This window comes from Zootoca vivipara, chromosome 3 (assembly GCF_963506605.1).
Source record: "Zootoca vivipara chromosome 3, rZooViv1.1, whole genome shotgun sequence".
NCBI classification, from domain to species: domain Eukaryota; kingdom Metazoa; phylum Chordata; class Lepidosauria; order Squamata; family Lacertidae; genus Zootoca; species Zootoca vivipara.
In genome coordinates this window covers 40,315,251-40,333,921 of record NC_083278.1, presented here as the reverse complement: position 1 = coordinate 40,333,921, position 18,671 = coordinate 40,315,251, and the positions used below count along the sequence as shown (strand labels likewise).

The 18,671-nt window shown below is 42.1% G+C and overlaps 1 protein-coding gene across 1 annotated transcript; it reads right to left on the bottom strand.

Annotated features, from left to right (window-relative positions):
- Positions 1 to 147: 147 nt before the first annotated feature.
- Positions 148 to 18,638, bottom strand: CFAP206 (cilia and flagella associated protein 206). The gene is made up of 13 exons (XM_035109428.2): positions 18,496 to 18,638; positions 17,136 to 17,244; positions 14,309 to 14,392; positions 12,991 to 13,081; positions 12,071 to 12,259; positions 10,176 to 10,334; positions 8,380 to 8,588; positions 7,130 to 7,249; positions 5,086 to 5,284; positions 3,439 to 3,579; positions 2,454 to 2,647; positions 1,432 to 1,575; positions 148 to 800 (listed from the first exon to the last, which is right to left on the bottom strand). The coding sequence occupies exons 2-13, from the start codon at positions 17,241 to 17,243 to the stop codon at positions 570 to 572; spliced, it is 1,869 nt and encodes a 622-aa protein (XP_034965319.2). The 5' UTR covers position 17,244; positions 18,496 to 18,638; the 3' UTR covers positions 148 to 569.
- Positions 18,639 to 18,671: the final 33 nt, after the last annotated feature.

Here is an 18,671-nt window from a genome sequence, read left to right as displayed (position 1 = left end):
GCTGTACTGCCGGGAATATTTTTAAATGTTCAAAAACACAAAATATTTTCAATGCAAAATGATACCCGATTTAGGAAAAGTCGGGACTTTGGCTATGCCTTTTGTTTCCAAGCAGGAAACACCGGCATTAAAATTCTAGATTTCTTTGCTACTTTACAGTCAGGCCTCAAGGAACCAGAAGTTAAGTATCTTTGGTACAATTGAAGTCATTCAAAATATTTACTAGATGAAATCCAAGTCCAAAGGAAAAGTGAATTTCCCGTCGTCCCCTCAAAAAGAAGGAAAGAAAGGTGTTCAGAATGGGAGGGCTAATTGCTAAGATTGACAGAGGATAGGTGGGAGCATTGCATGGTGAGGAGTAGAAGTCCACAAATATAGCTAGTACTGCACCTTCCAATACAGGATGCTACAATGGGACAAAGCTGGGGATAGAAGACTCAACTTACCCATGATACCTTTCATCTGGCCCCATTAATGATGCAAAGATTGCCTTTGAAATAACAACAAAGAATGAGACACAATGAATTTACTTTTTGTTTTTAAAGTTCATTTATTGAAGGACTTGTCATTTATGTTTCATCAACTGCTCTTGTTAAATTGATTTTGAACATGCGGGTAGTTGGAGGTGTTCCTCCACGGAGACCAGCCAGGAAAATCTGAGGTTTGGGTACATTAGTACTGCTTTCACGCTTGGTCTGTGTACCGTTATCCTTCAGTGGGTACACCTGGCTGCAGTTGTCCCTTCTCATGTGACTGAGATTGGTCTGCACTGAGTGAGTTAGCTTTTGGCGCAAGTTTGCCTGAAAAACAAAAAATAAAAATAAAAATAAAAAATAAAAAAATAAAAAACAAAAAACAAAGATAAAAGAATTATCACAGTTGCATTTAACATAATGTGAAATTATGTTAAAGGATTGCACTGCCTGAAAGACTTATAAATGATTTATACTTTCTTATCAAGGCTGGATTGCATTAACTGATCATCTAGGATGTGTATAAAGCCTAAGTCGACAATGAACTAGCAAGGGGAAAGCATTTTCCACTTCTTTGGTGCAAGATCAAGACTTATTTTTGTTTGCCCAGGCATTTTAATTCATTTTACTGCCACTGGCTGCTTCATAGGTTTGTTGCCTCTCAGTTTTATTGTTATAAAGGATATGTGATGTTTACATATTTATTTATTTATATTATCATTATTGTATACCAACCAGACACGATGAAGGGAAGTTTAGACATTTTAAAGTAACAAAGTAAAAGCTTCAGCATGAATGTTGCACTATGAGCTACAATTCCAAACAAAGCTGAAAACAAAAGATGGAGGGGCTCAAAAATTTAAGGTCAAATGCATGGAGTTAAGTCCGAAAAGATCTGAGAGATAATTGTTATTTGTAGCTTGTCTGAATTAGTCTTTCAAATCATGTTGACACAAACCAGTTTGATGGCTTTTCTTCTCAGTTCCCATTCATTCCACTCATAGTTCTTCACAATATTTGGTGGCAAAATATGGACGTCCGTCTGAGTACTGGTGTCACATTTTGTGATGGGTTTCATACCCTGCTTGTCTTTGGCTCTGATCTGTAACAACAACAAAAAGGAATAGCTATTTTTTATTTCCACATTTTCACCTTCCAACCAAGCATTAGATAAAAACTAAAAGGGAAGATATATCAACATCACATCATTTAGCACACTTCCAGGTGGGGCTGTTTGGAGTGTTGAGTGTACTGAACCAATGCATCCAACTACCACAAGCGACTCTGGAACTGTGCTATTCTGTGCTAACTGCAGCTAAGCCCACAATGAACTAGTAAGGACAAGACACTGCCAAAACTAGTAAAGACAAGACACTGACGCCAACCTTATGCATTAAGAATTACCTCTTCTTTGAGATACTTCCTGATCAACTTCCTGTATTATTAAAATGGTAGCTATATTGCTTTTGGAGCATAAGAACACGAGCCTGCTTGATCAGGCCAATAGCCCATCTAGTCCAACATCCTGTTCTCAACCAGAAACCTATGGGAAGCCCACAACCAGGACCAAGCAAAAGACTACTCTCCTCTCCTACAGTTCCCAGAAACATACTGCATCCAACAGTTGAGACAGAACACAGCCATTGTGGTTAGTAGGCACTGATAGCCTTGTCCTCCATAAATTTGCCTACTCCCCTGTTAAAACCACCCAAGTTGGTGGATATCACTACCTCCTGTGGGACAGAACTCCATAGTTTAACTACGTGCTGTGTGAAGGAGTAGTTTCTCTTATCTCTCCTGAATCTCCCAACATTCAGCTTCCTTGATATCTACACATTTTGAGAGGGAGAAGAACTTTCCTCTATCCACTTTCTCCATGCTATGCATAAGTTCTACCAGATTGCCTCTTATTTGGCTTTTCTCTAGAATGAAGCTTTCTTGGAGTGGCTTAAATAAGTAAAGGATAAATGTGTTGAATACCTGAGAATAAGGGGCAAGGGATTCAAATTGCTGATGAAGTTCAAGCAGCTGAATGAGCTCTGCAGATTCCTTTGCTTTTTCTGCAACCATCTTAACGCATTTCTCTGGATTCTTGGCAAAATTATATGCCGCTTCCTTGGAACTAAAGGCATAATATTTCTCCCGAAACTTCAGGATTCCAACAGCAGGGTTCGCTGACAACAAAGCACAAAAGAACACAGGATTTCTTCATGACTTTCCTGATGCAGATTATAGTGTTTTCACGTTTGAAATTAAGGATGGCTCTAGTGTCTAACCTGTTTGAAAATTCAGTCAACTTTAAATCATGCTCCTCACCCAGCAAAACACTTTCTATGAACTAAGAACAAGACTAAAGTATTTCATAGCTAATCCTGCATAATGTGGATTGCATCAGTAAAAATAGTAATACCCTTTTAAAAACTGCACTGTTAAATTCTAGTTTATTTGCTGGACAAACAAATGCAAATTTATGCTCTAAATGGAATTCTAAACAGGGTTCTGTTGAAGCAGTGGAGGCTCTGACATCCCTCTTCTCTCCAACCAAGAGAATTAGTCTCCAATAGATCACTTTCTGGCACTGATTGGCTTTGCCCTTTTGTCTTGTTGATATGTTGTATGGTCTTCCTTTTGGTAGTGTCTTTGTCCCAACTACCACCGATCACTGTGTATACCAATTTTCTAATTCCCTTCCTCAGCTTTATCTCCCTCCTACCAAATGCTTGCCACTGTTCCTTCCCTCCTCCTCACCCCCACATGCCTACTGCCTCAAATTCTTCTCCATTTCCATTTATAAACCAAGCCCCAGTAGTTTGGGTGGCAAGCTCCTTATCTGTCAGGTATTTTTATTTTATTTATACACCAAACTTCTATAAAAATAAAGCAATGCAGTCTACAACTAAAACATAATATGAAGCAGTAAGAATGCTCTTAAAAAGCAAACGGGACTTATCTACAACTGGCAAACCTGGGACAAGAAGACCATCTTTCACGGCAAAAGTGTAAGCACAAAACCCATGGTACTGAATTTGCACTTGGCTGAAATTAATGGTGGTTTCTGGGAAGAGCCATTCTTCTACGGTAAAGTCAGCGGGATTTACTTTGCTATCTGAAATATTAAAAAACCCAGCTTAGGATATATTTTCAGTATCAGAAAAAATGGGAGTGCTTCTAGACAGGTGTTTATTGCAGGAGAAAATTGCTCATGCATGAAGATTTTTATTATTAGTTGCAATATCCACACAATATTGTTGGTGTCAAAATGACAAGAGCAGGCACCCCCAAACTTCGGCCCTCCAGATGTTGTGGACTACAATTCCCATCATCCCTGACCACTGGTCCTCTTAGCTAGTGATCATGGGAGTTGTAGGCCAAAACATCTGGAGGGCTGCAGTTTGGGATTGCCTGGACAAGAGTATATTTTCCCCACCCCCCAGCATTTAATCATAATGTTCCCTTTCAGGGGGGAATATGATGTTAAAAACCTGTTGCCAAGGACCCATTTGCTGTATCTCAGTAACCCATTTGCAACATTGAGGTCCTACCTAGAAACACCCCACATCATACTCATGTAAACACATGGTTACTGGGGAAGGTTGAGACCACTGAACCCCATGGCACAAGTACCTAGTGAGGTACTGAATAATCTAGTATTTCAAATATTAGGTGGGAAGGTTCAGGGCAGATTTTATTTATTACTTATATCCACAATTTTAGCCCTCAGAACAGTTCACAAAACATTTACAGTATTTTAAAACATATTTTTCCCCAAACAATAACACAATTCATCAAAACAGCTGCAGCAAAAAACAAAGACCCAGGTAACCTTTTGCTGAATAAGGTTTCCCTCGGAGATTACATTCCTGTACCCATGTGGCTAGGTTGTCAGGAGCTGGGACCAAGCAACGGGAGCTCACCCCGTCACAGGGATTCGAACCGCTGACCTTCTGATCAGCAAGCCCTAGGCTCAGTGGTTTAACCACAGCGCCACCTGGGTCCCTTCCAGGTCATGTGGCCAGCATGACAAAGCTGCTTCTGGCAAACCAGAGCAGCACATGGAAACGCCGTTTACCTTCCCGCTGTAGCGGTTCCTATTTATCTACTTGCATTTTGACATGCTTTCGAACTGCTAGGTTGGCAGGAGCTGGGACCAAGCAACGGGAGCTCACCCCGTCACAGGGATTCGAACCGCCGACCTTCTGATCAGCAAGCCCTAGGCTCAGTGGTTTAACCACAGCGCCACCTGGGTCCCTTCCAGGTCATGTGGCCAGCATGACAAAGCTGCTTCTGGCAAACCAGAGCAGCACATGGAAACGCCGTTTACCTTCCCGCTGTAGCGGTTCCTATTTATCTACTTGCATTTTGACATGCTTTCGAACTGCTAGGTTGGCAGGAGCTGGGACAGAGCAATGGGAGCTCATTCTGTTGTGGGGATTCGAACCGCCAACCTTCCAATCAGCAAGCCGAAGAGGCTCAGTGGTTTTTATGACACATGATCCTTATTTAGCAATAAAAGTGAAGCTCTAGCTCTCAAAGGGCTAAGAATCTGAAGATAGGAAGAGTATTCCATGGACTTTATACATTAATTCAAAATGCATAACTATGGTTTTAGTACCAGCACTTTCTTTTAACCTGTCCTCATCAGTTTTTACAATAATATCTTCAAGAAGAGATTCCATCACATCTTCTGGAAAAATCAATGAATGGGCTCCTAGGAACTGCTGGAGATTGATAGTCAAGTTATTGAGGAAACTCAGCACCAGGATCTCATCTTGAAAACTGGTCCAAAGGTTAGAAAGTGCAATAAATATAGGCTGGGAGGGGGAAAAAACAAAGAAATTGAAGTTGTATTTACATTATGTCTGCAAAATTACGCTGCCCCCTTGCCAAATATATGTAGTCTGCTGTTCTTTATATATACTCCACAGGTGAGGAGAGAAAAGCAGGGGTGCAATTCATGATCTTAAACCCTAACAATTTTACCAGTAATTGTAATGGATTTTTGAAGGAATATTTACACTCTCTCCTCTCCTTAACATGCATTCCTGATTTCTTTAATTTATTTCTAGCACAGCATAGGACCAAAGACTATCATAGTGCCAGGATATATACTCCTTGTATACAATAAAGCAATAGATTCCTCTGATGAAAATTAAACAGAGAACAGGGAATTTTCATGCTGTTAAATTGACAGAAAGCTATCTGTACAAACTTACAGTACTTTTTAGCAGCTCTGTGTAAAATCCTAGAGACAAACTTGCTACAATGACAGGAGATCTGATGTACTGCAGGTTTGTTTGTTTTTTTGTTTGTTTGAAATAAAGCTGCATGAAGATGCTGGCTGGGTTATAATAATTGGGATTATTTTCCCGATCTGAATACCCCACCCCCATATGTTCTGTGGTATCATATGGGCACCTGTATGCTTTGTTGTATGTAGCAAATAGTAGTTCCTGGGGGCAGTTGAAATTGGGAAAACATCATGGGGGGGGGTCAAGACCCCTCTCTTAGCACTATGACTCCAATCTAGTTCAGTCCCACACCACCTTTAAAAAACCTGCAAATAGGGTTGCCAAACTCAATAGAGGACAAGACTTCTGTTGCCCTGCTCTCTTTTGAGTCTGGAAACCTTAAAGAGAAACCAGCAGACCCTTTGCTTGGAAATTGAACAAAGGGTCTGCTGGTTTCTCTTTAAGGTTTCCAGACTCAAAAAAGAGCAGGGCAATTAAAGGCACAGAAGTCCTGTCCTCTATTGAGTCTGGCAACCCTACCTGCAAAATATCTGATCACATATATCCTGCCATGTCATCAAGTTAGGCCCAAAGAGGGAAAGAAAGACAGGTGTGAAATGTTAATATGGTGAGTAGGTGGAGAGCTGCAAAAGGTTGTTAAAGGAACATTAATTAACAGCTGCTGCACAGGCACAAGAGAAAGAACAGGACTCATAATAGGATTCTTAAACCAGGTGGAATGTCTGGCCAGTTTAAGAAGTTTCAAAAGAAAAGGACATTGTAACTAAGATGGTGATGTTCCTTGAAGCACAGTGATGACCTGTTACTATGCTTTCTTAAAAAGACATGGTTAGAGCAGGCATATCAAACCTGTGGCCCTCCAGATGTTTTGGCCTACAACTCCCATGATCCCTAGCTAGCAGGACCAGTGGTTGGGGAAGATGGGAATTGTAGTCCAAAACATCTGGAGGGCCGCAGGTTTGACATGCCTGGGTTAGAGCGTTTGGCCAGTTTACATGTTGACCAATGATTACACAATTCAAAATAAGTATCACTTAGGCTAAGAGTTCGCTGAGGTGCTTAGGAAGACACAAATAAGCTCCATTGCCCAAGTAGTTTTTGTTTTATTTTGCTTTGAATAGCTGACTTCAAAGATACAATACAGAGAGCATTTGAAATATTCCTCCATTTCAAAAGCAGTTTGTCATGTGGCACCAGGGAACTGCTATTAGAAAAACAAGCTTAAAACTCCCTTGGACTAGCTGAACAGAAAGGCAAGGATCCAGACTCTCTCTATCTCTTGGTGTAAAAGAGGTCTGTGCTGCGAACTCAGCATGGTATATATAAGAAAGCAGGTACAGTACAGAATATATGAACACAAACACAAGCTAGTCCTTCTTTTTACATCCTTGCAATTTAGGAACTTACATAAACCAGAGACGTAGGCACCGCTGTCTTTGCCTGAACAATACTTTTTAAGTGCTCCATCTGCGCTGCAAACTGCTTCTGCATCATATCAACTTCTTGTGCACATGTGATCACATCAGACTGAAAAGACAGCATACAGCAGATTACCAATGGAAATTCAGGACATTTCCACAGTTCATTGAATCTACCACATCTACCTAAGCTCATTGAGTCGCCTTGGGGCAGTCAGTATCTCCAAGACTAACCAACGTCCCAGGGTTGTTGTGAGGATAAACAATGGGACAAAGCAGGGGGCAGGGAGAGAACCATGTATGCCATCTTGAGCTCTTTCAATGAAATATAGGGTGGAATACACATACACATTGACAATCTCCAATTAGATTCTCAGTCATCTGGACATGTACTGCAGAGAATGACACTTCTTTTCCACTGTGCATGAAAAGAGTTCTGTCCAACTTGGAACCTTGTACAATTCTCTACTAACTGAAAGTTGGTTCCTTAAATTGAACCTCCCACTCCCCACTTGGCTCTTCTTCATCCGGTGGCAACATAGTTGGGAGGGGGCAGCTAGCTGTGCCAGGGAGGTGAATAATAAAATACCAGTAATAATAATACAGTTTCTATACTTCCCTTCATCCAAAGATCACATGGCAGTTTGCAATAGAAAAACACAAAAATACATTCCATAGTGACAAATAAAAACAATACCCCCCCCACCGCCACAGTTTAAAGGCCACAGATTGTTTAATTAGCCAAAGGCCTGGGAGAAGAGGCATGTTTTTGCCTAGTGTCTAAAGAGATGTACCAAAGGAACGATAATCAGCTGAGGCCCTTCTTTGTGTAACCCCTCCACGAGAGGTCCAGAGGGCGGCAACATGAGAACAGGCCTGTTCTATGGTGGCTCCCTGTTTGTGGAATGCTCTCCCCAGGAAGGCTCACCTGGCTCCTTCATTACAGATCTTTAGGCACCAAGCAATAACATTCTTCTTCAACCAGGCCATTCGCTGATTAAACAATCTGTGGTCTTTTAAATGTCTCAGGGGCGTGGGTGGATTATAGGCGTTTTTTGTTTTGTTATGCATTTTGTGTTTTTGTTTTATTTTTTATGTTGCAAACTGCCCTGTGTTCTTCAAATGAAAGGCAATATATAAATTCAATAAGCATAGTTATAAGTATACGAAAAGCTGACGGGCACAATTAATGCATATACCAGCATTCTAGAAGGGATGCAAAGTATAAAACAATCTCACCATAATGATGCAAAGGAAAGCCTCATGTTGTCTCACGTTGTACAGGACTTCTTTTAACATTGTCGTTTTAAGTTCTATCTCAGCATTTTGACTCAGGTGCATCATTTCAATCAAGGCTGTGTATTGGTACGCCAGATCCTTGGAAGCTTGCAGTTCTATTTCTATATGGTGGTTGGCTGCTGGGATAGCTTCATTCAGAATAGCTGGTACTGTTGACACAGGGTTGGTTTGAAATATAGAAGGGGCATGGCAGTAATTACTGAGCATGCCAACCTCAAATTCAGTAACTAACCACAAGCATTTTCCCCACCTATTCCTCTCTAAAATAAACAGGGCTGACATCCAAAGAGATGCATGAAGCCTTCCATATGAACACACCAAGGCTTTTGTGGGTTCCCTTTCTCTTGAAGCCCCTTGCATGTCCTGAAAGGTCTCTCCTGAGGACCATAGCTGCCAAGTTATCCCTTTTTTAAAGGGATTTTCCCTTATGCTGAATAGGCTTCCTCGCGAGAAAAGGGAAAACTTGGCAGCTATGCTGAGGACTGAGAGAACCTCAGAAGAGCATCCAACATAGTTTGAATGACTGCAGACTGTTATTTCCCTGTGTTTGCATTCATGGGATTGTTGTCTATCACATGACTGTATATGTTTTACATTCCACAGAGTGGGAAGTGACGGAAACAGGATGTTTGTGTTACTGTGTTTCCTGAAGTGGGACTATTGTCCTTTGTCCTTTCCCTTTGCTGCCTGATGCTAGAGAGAGAGAGGGAGCCATGTTGCAGTGCTCCGTGTGTGTTTATATGTAAATAAACACAGATTAGCCAAATGCTGAGCTACTGAGTTCTGTTACGCAATTGCGCAATATCTGCGGATCCGTAAGTGTGCTGATGTCAGTTGGCATCAGTCACTGTGATGTTCAGGCTGAAGAAAGAATTTGAAGCTCCCAAACGATCTACTAGGAGGGAGAGAACATGCCAGTTGGGCACCTGTCTCTACCAGGGTCTTACTTGTGAGTAAGAGATCCTAACACAGACAAGACTGGGCATCTGCAAAATAACTTTTAAGGACACATTGCTGGCATCTTTGGATCCTGGTTTGGGTTAATAACCTTTTAAAATTGCTGAGTTTTAGTCAATAAACTGTCATATGTTAACTGACTTTTCCACCATGCTTTTCCTAGTTCCAAAAATAAGAATCTGAAGTAGTATGTTGTCACCTATGAAACCCCACACTATTTTTCTAATATGAAACTTATTAAAAGTTAGCCTCATGGTGAGACTAAAAACATTTCTTTTTTCTCTCAGGAGGTTAACATGGCTTTCTATTTTATATAAATACCATATATAAAAATCCTAGGGAAGGCTTTACAACAAGCCAATTTAATAGATAATGTGGTACAGATTATCAATTTTGAAGATATTCAATAAAGTTAACCTGCAGCTGAACAGCATGTTATCACATCTCATTTGGAAGATCAACTTATGGTAAATGCAGTATTTGCATGAAGCAATTAGATGGGACTAGTTACAAAATTGGTGATCAGTCAGCACTGAACATTTTTGCAAATTTGAAAGTGGCTTAAATGGCTAATACAAACACATCATCAAGTTTAGCACCTACTAGTACCGGTACAGTGTTCTCGAAGCTACAGTGTTCTCGAAGCTACGAACATGAGTTTGACCAAATTGCGGGAGGCAGTGCAAGACAGGAGTGCCTGGCGTGCTATGGTCCATGGGGTCACGAAGAGTCGGACACAACTAAACGACTAAACAACAACAGTACCGGTATATACCTACATTCATCAATGCCTTCTCCTCCCTTCCCACACTCCTTGTTGAATAACCGAATTCCTGTGACAATCATGGTGAGCTCCTTCAACTGCCTCTCTTTCTCCTTCTTTGAAAGGGAGAGGAAAGCAGCAAGTTCTGTTTGAGGAAATACACTCTGCAAGGCAGCTGTAAAATATTAAATGTGGAAAATGTCATACCAAAAAAAGGGCAGACAACAGCTGTAACATCAAATAAAACAGAAAGGTGAGCACTAGAAGTTATTTGGGGACGATACCACAATTTGTTCACTCTGAGCTATACATTGGGTGCTTCCAATCAGGGCTTCATTTTGCAAATCATTCATTTAGGTATCACCAGCAGGTAACTAGTGTGGGTGTATCTTACTGGATTTTCCATGGAAACACCCCTAGTATAGTAAGATACTTATTCACATTTGAGATCCCACTATGCTGGAGATCATGAGTTGAATCCTAAGATCTGTGAATGTTCTGCTTGTGGAATGGGAATTTCCCAATCTTTTTCTTCCTGTTGCAGCCCCCTTTGCATGCCCCTCTCCTCTGGACATAGTTAAGTATAAAGCATCTTAACTTATCAAGAGCTATAAAATGCTAAATCTTATGACAGCTGAAGAGAATAATAAATAAACTAACATCATAAACTGAAATCCTTATGAATAAAAATAAAAAATCCCTCCAGTAGCACCTTAGAGACCAACTAAGTTTGTCATAGGTATGAGCTTTCGTGTGCATGCACACTTCTTCAGATACACTGGAACAGAAGTCACCAGACCCTTATGTATAGTCAGAGGGTGGGGAGGGTGATGGGAATGGGTGATGGGCTGATAGGAGTGGTAAACCTGTTGATGACTGTTAATGACTGTTAATGACTGCAGTTGGTCTTGAAATCCTTATGGACAAAGCTACGTGTGTTAAACTGCCCTACCCCTCCCTCTTAAAAAAAAAGAGTGTCAAGAGCTTCTACAGAATTTAGAGACTCTTGACACACTTTTTTAAGTATAAATGTCAGTGAATAAGGCCATTGGGAGACATTTGCTAATTCTGCGCTACTAATTCTCCTTCCAAGAGGTAAGAGTCTGAATAATTTGGACTTGGGAGCTGAAGGGGCTAAGGACCTGAAGAGTGTAAGGAGGGATTAGGATGGAGATGAATGACATGCAAGAGTAAGTGGTCAAGGAATATCATCAGGGGAGTGGAGGCTTGGAGGAAAGTATGGAGTTGTGCAAGGCATTATAGCAGACCACCAGGCTACAAGTTCTGCATGAACTTACCTAGAATCTCAGAATAGTATAATGCCCTTATCAGCAATTAGTTTGAATGGAAGGCCACAGTGAGTAAGGACGTGAATGGTGAATGGCCAGCCTGGGCAGTTGTTGTGCCAAGAACACCACCGCTGCTCCCTTGACACAACACTTGTGACTTGGTTAATACACCTAAGCTAGGATCCTGCAGTACAGGGGCTGTGCCCTTCTGTCTGCATCCCTTCATGCTGTGTTGAATGCGGCTTCAGAGGATCTCCATATCTTCAGGAAAGGGTTGGATGGTTGCTTGCATTTGGCCTGCTGGATATGTGAAGTGTCTTTTTCTGGCTCTCAGGTTGTATTCTATTCTCAGCCTGGTTTTGCTGTCTGGAGCAGATATTTGTATACGTGCCTTTGAGGGTTTCTTTGATTTTTTTTTACCGGGGAGGTGTACATACTCTGCGTACAAACAGGTACATACTGAGGCACAAAGGCAGCGTACAAATACTTCAAAACAAAAGAAAGTGAAAAAGATAGTCCCCAATTAGCCACCGCTTGTTGCTCAGTTCCTATGCAATGACTACCACAGAAAAGTGCATATTGGCAAAACTCTTCACAGCATATATCTGAAACAGTTACCAACCAGTTGCCTCTCTAATGACCTTGATGTCTGTAGGGGATCCAAGGCCAGAGCGCAGCAGGACATAGCTGACAATTTTTCGATAAACACTTTCCAATTCCTCTCTGGTACGAGCACGGCTATCTGTAATTTCTCTGCCCACTGGAGCAAGGCGGGAATCCAAAACACGATGCTGTTCCTTGATCAACTCAACTAAGAGGAAACACAGAGGGTGATACAAAAGCCAGTTATATCACTGGTGACACCTGCATGCTTCAGCAGACCACATAGTAATGCAGATTTCACTAGACTTGATAGTTCTTCAGTTACACATCAGTTGTAACCCAAGGCACAGAGAAGCCAAAAAACGTGCATAGGCATCAACAGGCTTTCAACTTAGCTAGTTAAAAATGCCCACATTTCACATGCTTAAATCCTCCCAGGCTCTTACTTTAGGGCTGCCATCCTAGGGCATTATCGGGTGAACATGCTGAGGTTTACATACAAGTAATCACACATAGGACTGCACTATATAACACAATTGCACAAACTCAGCTATAGTAAATTGAGACAGTGGAATGTATCAGTTCCATTTATTTGGTACAGGATATAACCTTTAAAAAAACACAAATCCCCTTCCAGGATTTTAAATGCACAATAAATATTAACTGTTCAAATATTAGGTAAATGTCGAATATTTTTTTAAAGAGCTAATTTAGTTTATAATCTCCTTATAGATTGCATCTCTTAGCATGTTCACATATTGTTGGATTTACTGTTCCAATGTATTACAGTACTATTTTCACATGTAGCAAGAATTTATGCTTGCAATTGCGCTTGCAATCCCATATAAGTTTACTAGAACACAGTGTGACTTCTGAGTAAGCGTGCGTAGGATTGCACCATCACCATATTCACATTAAATTATTCTACACATTGATTACCTCGAGTGATATAGTTCATATCAAAATAAACTTGCATCTTAATAGTGTCCAGAGATGGATTGCTTGTGTCAAGCAGTCTTTCAATAGAAAGCTAAAAAGAAAAAATGTTGATGTAAGTTATTTCAAGCCCCTTAACTAATTATAAAAATAATATTACCATTGGGCATCCAGAAACACCATGCTACAGAATCTATACACATGAAACAAAATCCAACAGTTTAATAGATTTAAAAAACAAGGTGCCCTTTTCTTAAACATTACTTGAGGAAACAGATTAAGGGGCTGAGAAGCACCACTGCAAGAACAAAATGTTGCGTTGCCATAATGTAGCTTAAAGACACAAAATGTTCATAGTTTTTGTAATTTACTTGTTCTTAAATAGCATAAATGGACTGCTGCCTGGAGTTGAATAATATGGATTAGATTTTTTGCTATTGCCTGATTCCAGGTGGCTGCAGGAACTTTGAAGTGCACATAGCTTCATGAAGCTACTCATTCTCATCAGAGAGAGGAGGCAAGCTGCTCCACATACTCTAAAGCAGCAAATATGCAGCCCTCAGCCTTGACACCAATAATCCCTTTTACACAAGCAGTCTGCATAATACAGCAGCACTAGGCTGCAGACACACAGAGATTTGTTGCTTGGAATACTAGTCACTAGTGGCAATGAACTAGTCTAACCACCTTCTTAAAATCTATCTAACATATATAACAACCTCAAAATCACACATAGGAGGCTTTCTTTAGAACAAAGCATTTTCATTTTTCAGGGGCCCTCAAAAGGGCCTATCACAGTTTGAAGCAATAATATATGTATGTAGCTATGCTTATAAAGCCATTTATGTGAGGCATATTTTAAATTCTACTTATTATAGCTGAATGCATTAAAGTGTCATCTGCTCGCCAAGTTTTCATTACATTTAAATCAAATGTTATATTTTGTGTTCATCAACTGGGTGTACAAAATTATGATCCAATTGTGCAGGTCTGGAGAAGCAGTTGGGGGAGATTTCAACGTATAATGAGAAAATGGACACCAATCAAAGGTTTATCACTGAGTGATATGTGGCTTTAGATGGCTCTGAGAGAATAGGCTTTAAATGATTTTGTGGTCTGAAATGTAGGTTTTTATTAATTTGGTAAACACTATACACAAAACAATAATTTAGGCTGCAATCCTGAGTAGAGTTAGGCTGCTTAATACCCACAGACCTCATGAGTTGCTTGAGAGACTGCTTTAATTTGTTGATAAGTCTCAGTAAGTTCATTGAAACCAGTATAAAAATAGTTAAACAAATGTTTAGATTCACAAAATCACCTTAATAAGTTTTTGCACATCAGCCTTTGTAAGGGTCCTGTCCACATTAAATCCATTCCTTGGATCCAATACAACAGCTTTCACCTATAAGTAAAAAAACAAACAAAAAAGCAACCAACCTTCCATTTAAATATTTATCTTGTGCTCTTAAAGAAATATTACTGCCAAATACAACCGCAGAATAAAACAAATTAAATGTCCCAACTGCTCAAGGTTTCCCCACTAAATGCCATTTCCCAGTTTAATTTAATAGGCATGAGGACTAACTCCCTGGTCCCGGGAAGCATACTTACTTGGAAATTTTAGCAAAATCAATGGGAACCAAAAATGATTTTTAAATATGCAACAAATGGTTGAGTGGTTAATTTATCATTCTATTAAATAAAATATAGAGCAGAGCTCCAAAGGCAAGGGCGTACCCACCATGCGGCAAGTTAGGGCAGCTGCCCTACTCTAGAAGCAGGGCTGGTGGGCAGAGGCGGAGCACAGCCCGGCGGAGCGCGAGTTCGCCATTCCCGCCGCACCGCGCCGCACCCTCCCTCCAGCTCCCCGGCGCGCCCTCGGGCAAGGCCAAGCGCGGCGGGGAACCAGGGAGCGCGGCGCGGTGGGCGGGAACGCCGAACTCGCGCTCCGCTGGGCTGGGCTCTGCCTCCGCCCACCAGCCCTGCTGCTAGGGAGGGGCACAGCCCGGCGGAGCGCGAGTTCGCCGTTCCCGCCCGCCGCGCTGCGCCCTCCCTCCAGCTCCCCGTCGCGCCCTCTGGCAAGGCCAAGCGCGGCGGGGAACCAGAGAGCGCGGCGCGGCGGGAACGCTGAACTCGCGCTCCGCTGGGCTGGGCTCCGCCTCCGCCCAACAGTCCTGCTTCTAGGGAGGGGCACAGCCCGGCGGAGCGCGAGTTTGCCGTTCCCGCCCACTTTGTGGCCCCTCCCCTTCCGTGCCTTGGCCCCTCCCCTTGCCCCCCCCTAGTTTTGATCCTGGGTACGCCCATGTCCAAAGGTACAGCCACTATGGTGACACTGGATAGAAGCAACCCAGCATGAGGTTTTATTCTGCTCTCAGTTCTAGCCTCCTTTAAAACATTGCTTGGAAAAGTGTGGTTGTGAGCTCCAATGCCGCATCCCCAGCATTTGGGGAAGTACCGTATTTTTTCGTGTATAAGACTAGTTTTTGTTTTTTACCCAAAAATTAGGTTTAAAATTGGGGCTCGTCTTATACACAGGTAGTGCTGAGTGGTGTTTTCTTAATTTGGAGTCCCCCAAAATACATGGGGGTGTCTTATACACAGAAAAATACGGTACAAATGTCATCATTACCTGCCCAGCTCAAGAAGCAAAATGCTAGAGTAGGTGTACTACTGTGGAAAGTACAAGAAGCAGTGAGTCTTTTCCAATCTGCAAGTGGAGGTGGAGCACAGCTATTGTGGCTAGTAGCCATTGAAAGTCATGAATACTCTTCTCAAACCATCCATGTTGGTGGTCATCACTGCTTCAGTTGGGAGTGAGTTCCCCAGTTTAACTATGTGCTGCGTGAAAAAGCATCTTCTTTTGTGTGTCCCGAATCTTTCAACGTTCAGCTTCCTTAGCTGTCCATGGGTTCTAGAGCTCCAAGAGTTACCTGCCTAACTCTTGTGTGACTTGCATTTTAGCCCCGAGACAACCATGTTTTGTGATGTTCTGTTCCTTTAACATTATTTTAATGCCACAGGAGTGACGTGGTAACGTGACTAGAAAGCAGCGTTTGAAACTCCCGTTGTTGTAGGCGCATTTTGCGACAGCGAATTTCATTCGCGTGAGCAGTTTCTGAGCTCTGGGTGCAGCACCGCGTCTAATATTTCAGATTAAAACTGCCACTGCTGGCGCTGAGAGCCTAAGAGGAGAAATTCCTCCCACCTCGACTTCCAAGAGATTGCTGCAGCATCAGGCAAGTTGATAGGTTTAGCTGCAGTTCATTCATTTTCAGCTTGGTATTCTTGCTATTTAAAAAAGTGCGCCTAGACATTCTGTTGTGGCACCCATGTTGTTGTTGTTTAGTCGTTTAGTCGTGCCCGACTCTTCGTGACCCCATGGACCATAGCACGCCAGGCACTCCTGTCTTCCACTGCCTCCCGCAGTTTGGTCAAACTCATGTTCGTAGCTTCGAGAACACTAACCATCTCGTCCTCTGTCGTCCCCTTCTCCTAGTGCCCTCAATCTTTCCCAACATCAGGGTCTTTTCCAAGGATTCTTCTCTTCTCATGAGGTGGCCAAAGTATTGGAGCCTCAGCTTCACGATCTGTCTTTCCAGGGAGCACTCAGGGCTGATTTCCTTAAGAATGGATAGGTTTGATCTTCTTGCAGTCCATGGGACTCTCAAGAGTCTCCTCCAGCACCATAATTCAAAAGCATCAATTCTTCGGCGATCAGCCTTCTTTATGGTCCAGCTCTCACTTCCATACATCACTACTGGGAAAACCATAGCTTTAACTATACGGACCTTTGTAGGCAAGGTGATGTCTCTGCTTTTTAAGATGCTGTCTAGGTTTGTCATTGCTTTTCTCCCAAGAAGCAGGCGTCTTTTAATTTTGTGACTGCTGTCACCATCTGCAGTGATCAAGGAGCCCAAGAAAGTAAAATCTCTCACTGCCTCAATTTCTTCCCCTTCCATTTGCCAGGAGGTGATGGGACCAGTGGCCATGATCTTGGCCATGATCAGTGGCCATGATCTGTGGCACCCATAACCTAGGTTTAAGGTGCCATTTAGCTCCTAGCTTTCATATTTCAGTTTCTAACACTGCTAGAAAGATGAGCTTTTAAATGAAGCACATTAGCGAACTGTGTATTTTGCACTTACCATGAATGCCACCAGAGTTTCTGATACAGTTTGACCTTTCATGGCACATTCTTGTCCTATTTCACGGATGATATTCTTTATGACACTTTCAGCTTGTGAGTGAGTCATTCTGCATTATCAAGAGATGAAGGGCTCATGTGTAACAATACATGGTAATTTTTTTCACAGAAGCTTTAACTGACAGTATTGTGATTGCACATTCAATTAAAACTTCCTCAATCTTTTAAGTTTTCAAGAACCTGGGAAGAACCTGCCTATTGATGCATAAAGAAACAATATATTATATAGTACTTTAGTTAGGGATTATACATACAATCCCAGTACCACTTGCAGCAAGGGAAAAATAGTGGCATTATTTTTTGTATTGGGTTACAAAGGTTACATTTTTGGAGTACAGTAGGAAGATTACCATCAAAGGGTATTTTGGTAAATTCAGACAATAACATGTTACAGTTAATTGAAAATAACATGGTAACAAGGTATTTTGGTTACAACATAAAATCATAATATAAAAACACAAAATACATAATAAAAACAAAAAACAACCCAATAACCCGCCTTCCCAACACATTTGAAAAGGGCATGGGCTGGGGTTTTACACCGCTACCATTTGATTTTGATTATGCTGCTTAATGTATTAAAATATATCTAAGCAGTGTACAGAAAACTGAAGCAACAACAGGCAACTTAAGACAAAATATTACAAAAATACACAGCTACATAGAAAAATGTTGGCACCCATGGCAGAATTGCCTGGCTGTGTCCCGTCCACATTACATTATTTGGGCTCCACATTACATTATTTGGGCTTCCAGAGTTAATTACAGCCCATGCCCTTTTTAAATGTTAGGGAGGGGTGCAGGTTTATTGAGTTGTTTTTGTTATCTATTTTGTGATTTTATGTTCTAACCGCCCTGAGACCTGCGGATATAGGGTAGTAAACAAATTTACTACTGCTGCTGCTATTATTATTATTTCTGGTATAAACAGTGCTCTATTACCCGCTTCCTCCTCCCGCTTGGTGGGGTTCCTTTGCCCCATAGCTGTGCGGCAGACATGAATAAATTCAGCAGGTGCTTAATCCCCCCCCCCGGGCCTTCTCCAGAAGTGCAGCAGTGGGAAAACTTCAGCTGTTGAATTTCAGCAAGGGAAAACACCAGAGTCCTGAGCGGATGAGGGAGGGGGATACTGGCGACCCTCTTGAAGGCATATAACAATACTGTATGTGAATGATCTGCCACCCCGCTCACCTGGCTCCAGTAAAACTCCCCCCCCCCCCGACCCGTCCTTAGCTCTCCAGTGTCTGGAAATAACGGCAGTCTCCTCCCATCCTCCTCCCCCGACGAGCACCGAGACTTACCTGCTTCTCCCCTCCCGCCTGACGCGGCGGCGCGCCTCGGAGCCTCCTGCCTCGGCCCCAGAAAGGGAAGAAGCGCCCGCGTGGTGTTTCCGCGTAGGAGCCGCGTCTCCATGGAGACCGCCTGGGCCCCTGAGGTAGGCGGAGCTAGAAGGCCGGAGGCGGCACTGTCTCTGGTC

What these genes read in the sequence shown, in the direction of transcription:
- CFAP206 (XM_035109428.2), bottom strand. Translation starts at nt 17,243, where the DNA reads ATGACTCACTCACAAGCTGAAAGTGTCATAAAGAATATCATCCGTGAA. An exon ending in AAACTCTGGTGGCATTCATG is followed by an intron (nt 14,393 to 17,135) that starts GTAAGTGCAAAA and finishes TTTTACTTATAG; the next exon opens with GTGAAAGCTGTTGTATTGGA. An exon ending in CTTTCCTTTGCATCATTATG is followed by an intron (nt 7,250 to 8,379) that starts GTGAGATTGTTT and finishes CTGTCTTTTCAG; the next exon opens with TCTGATGTGATCACATGTGC.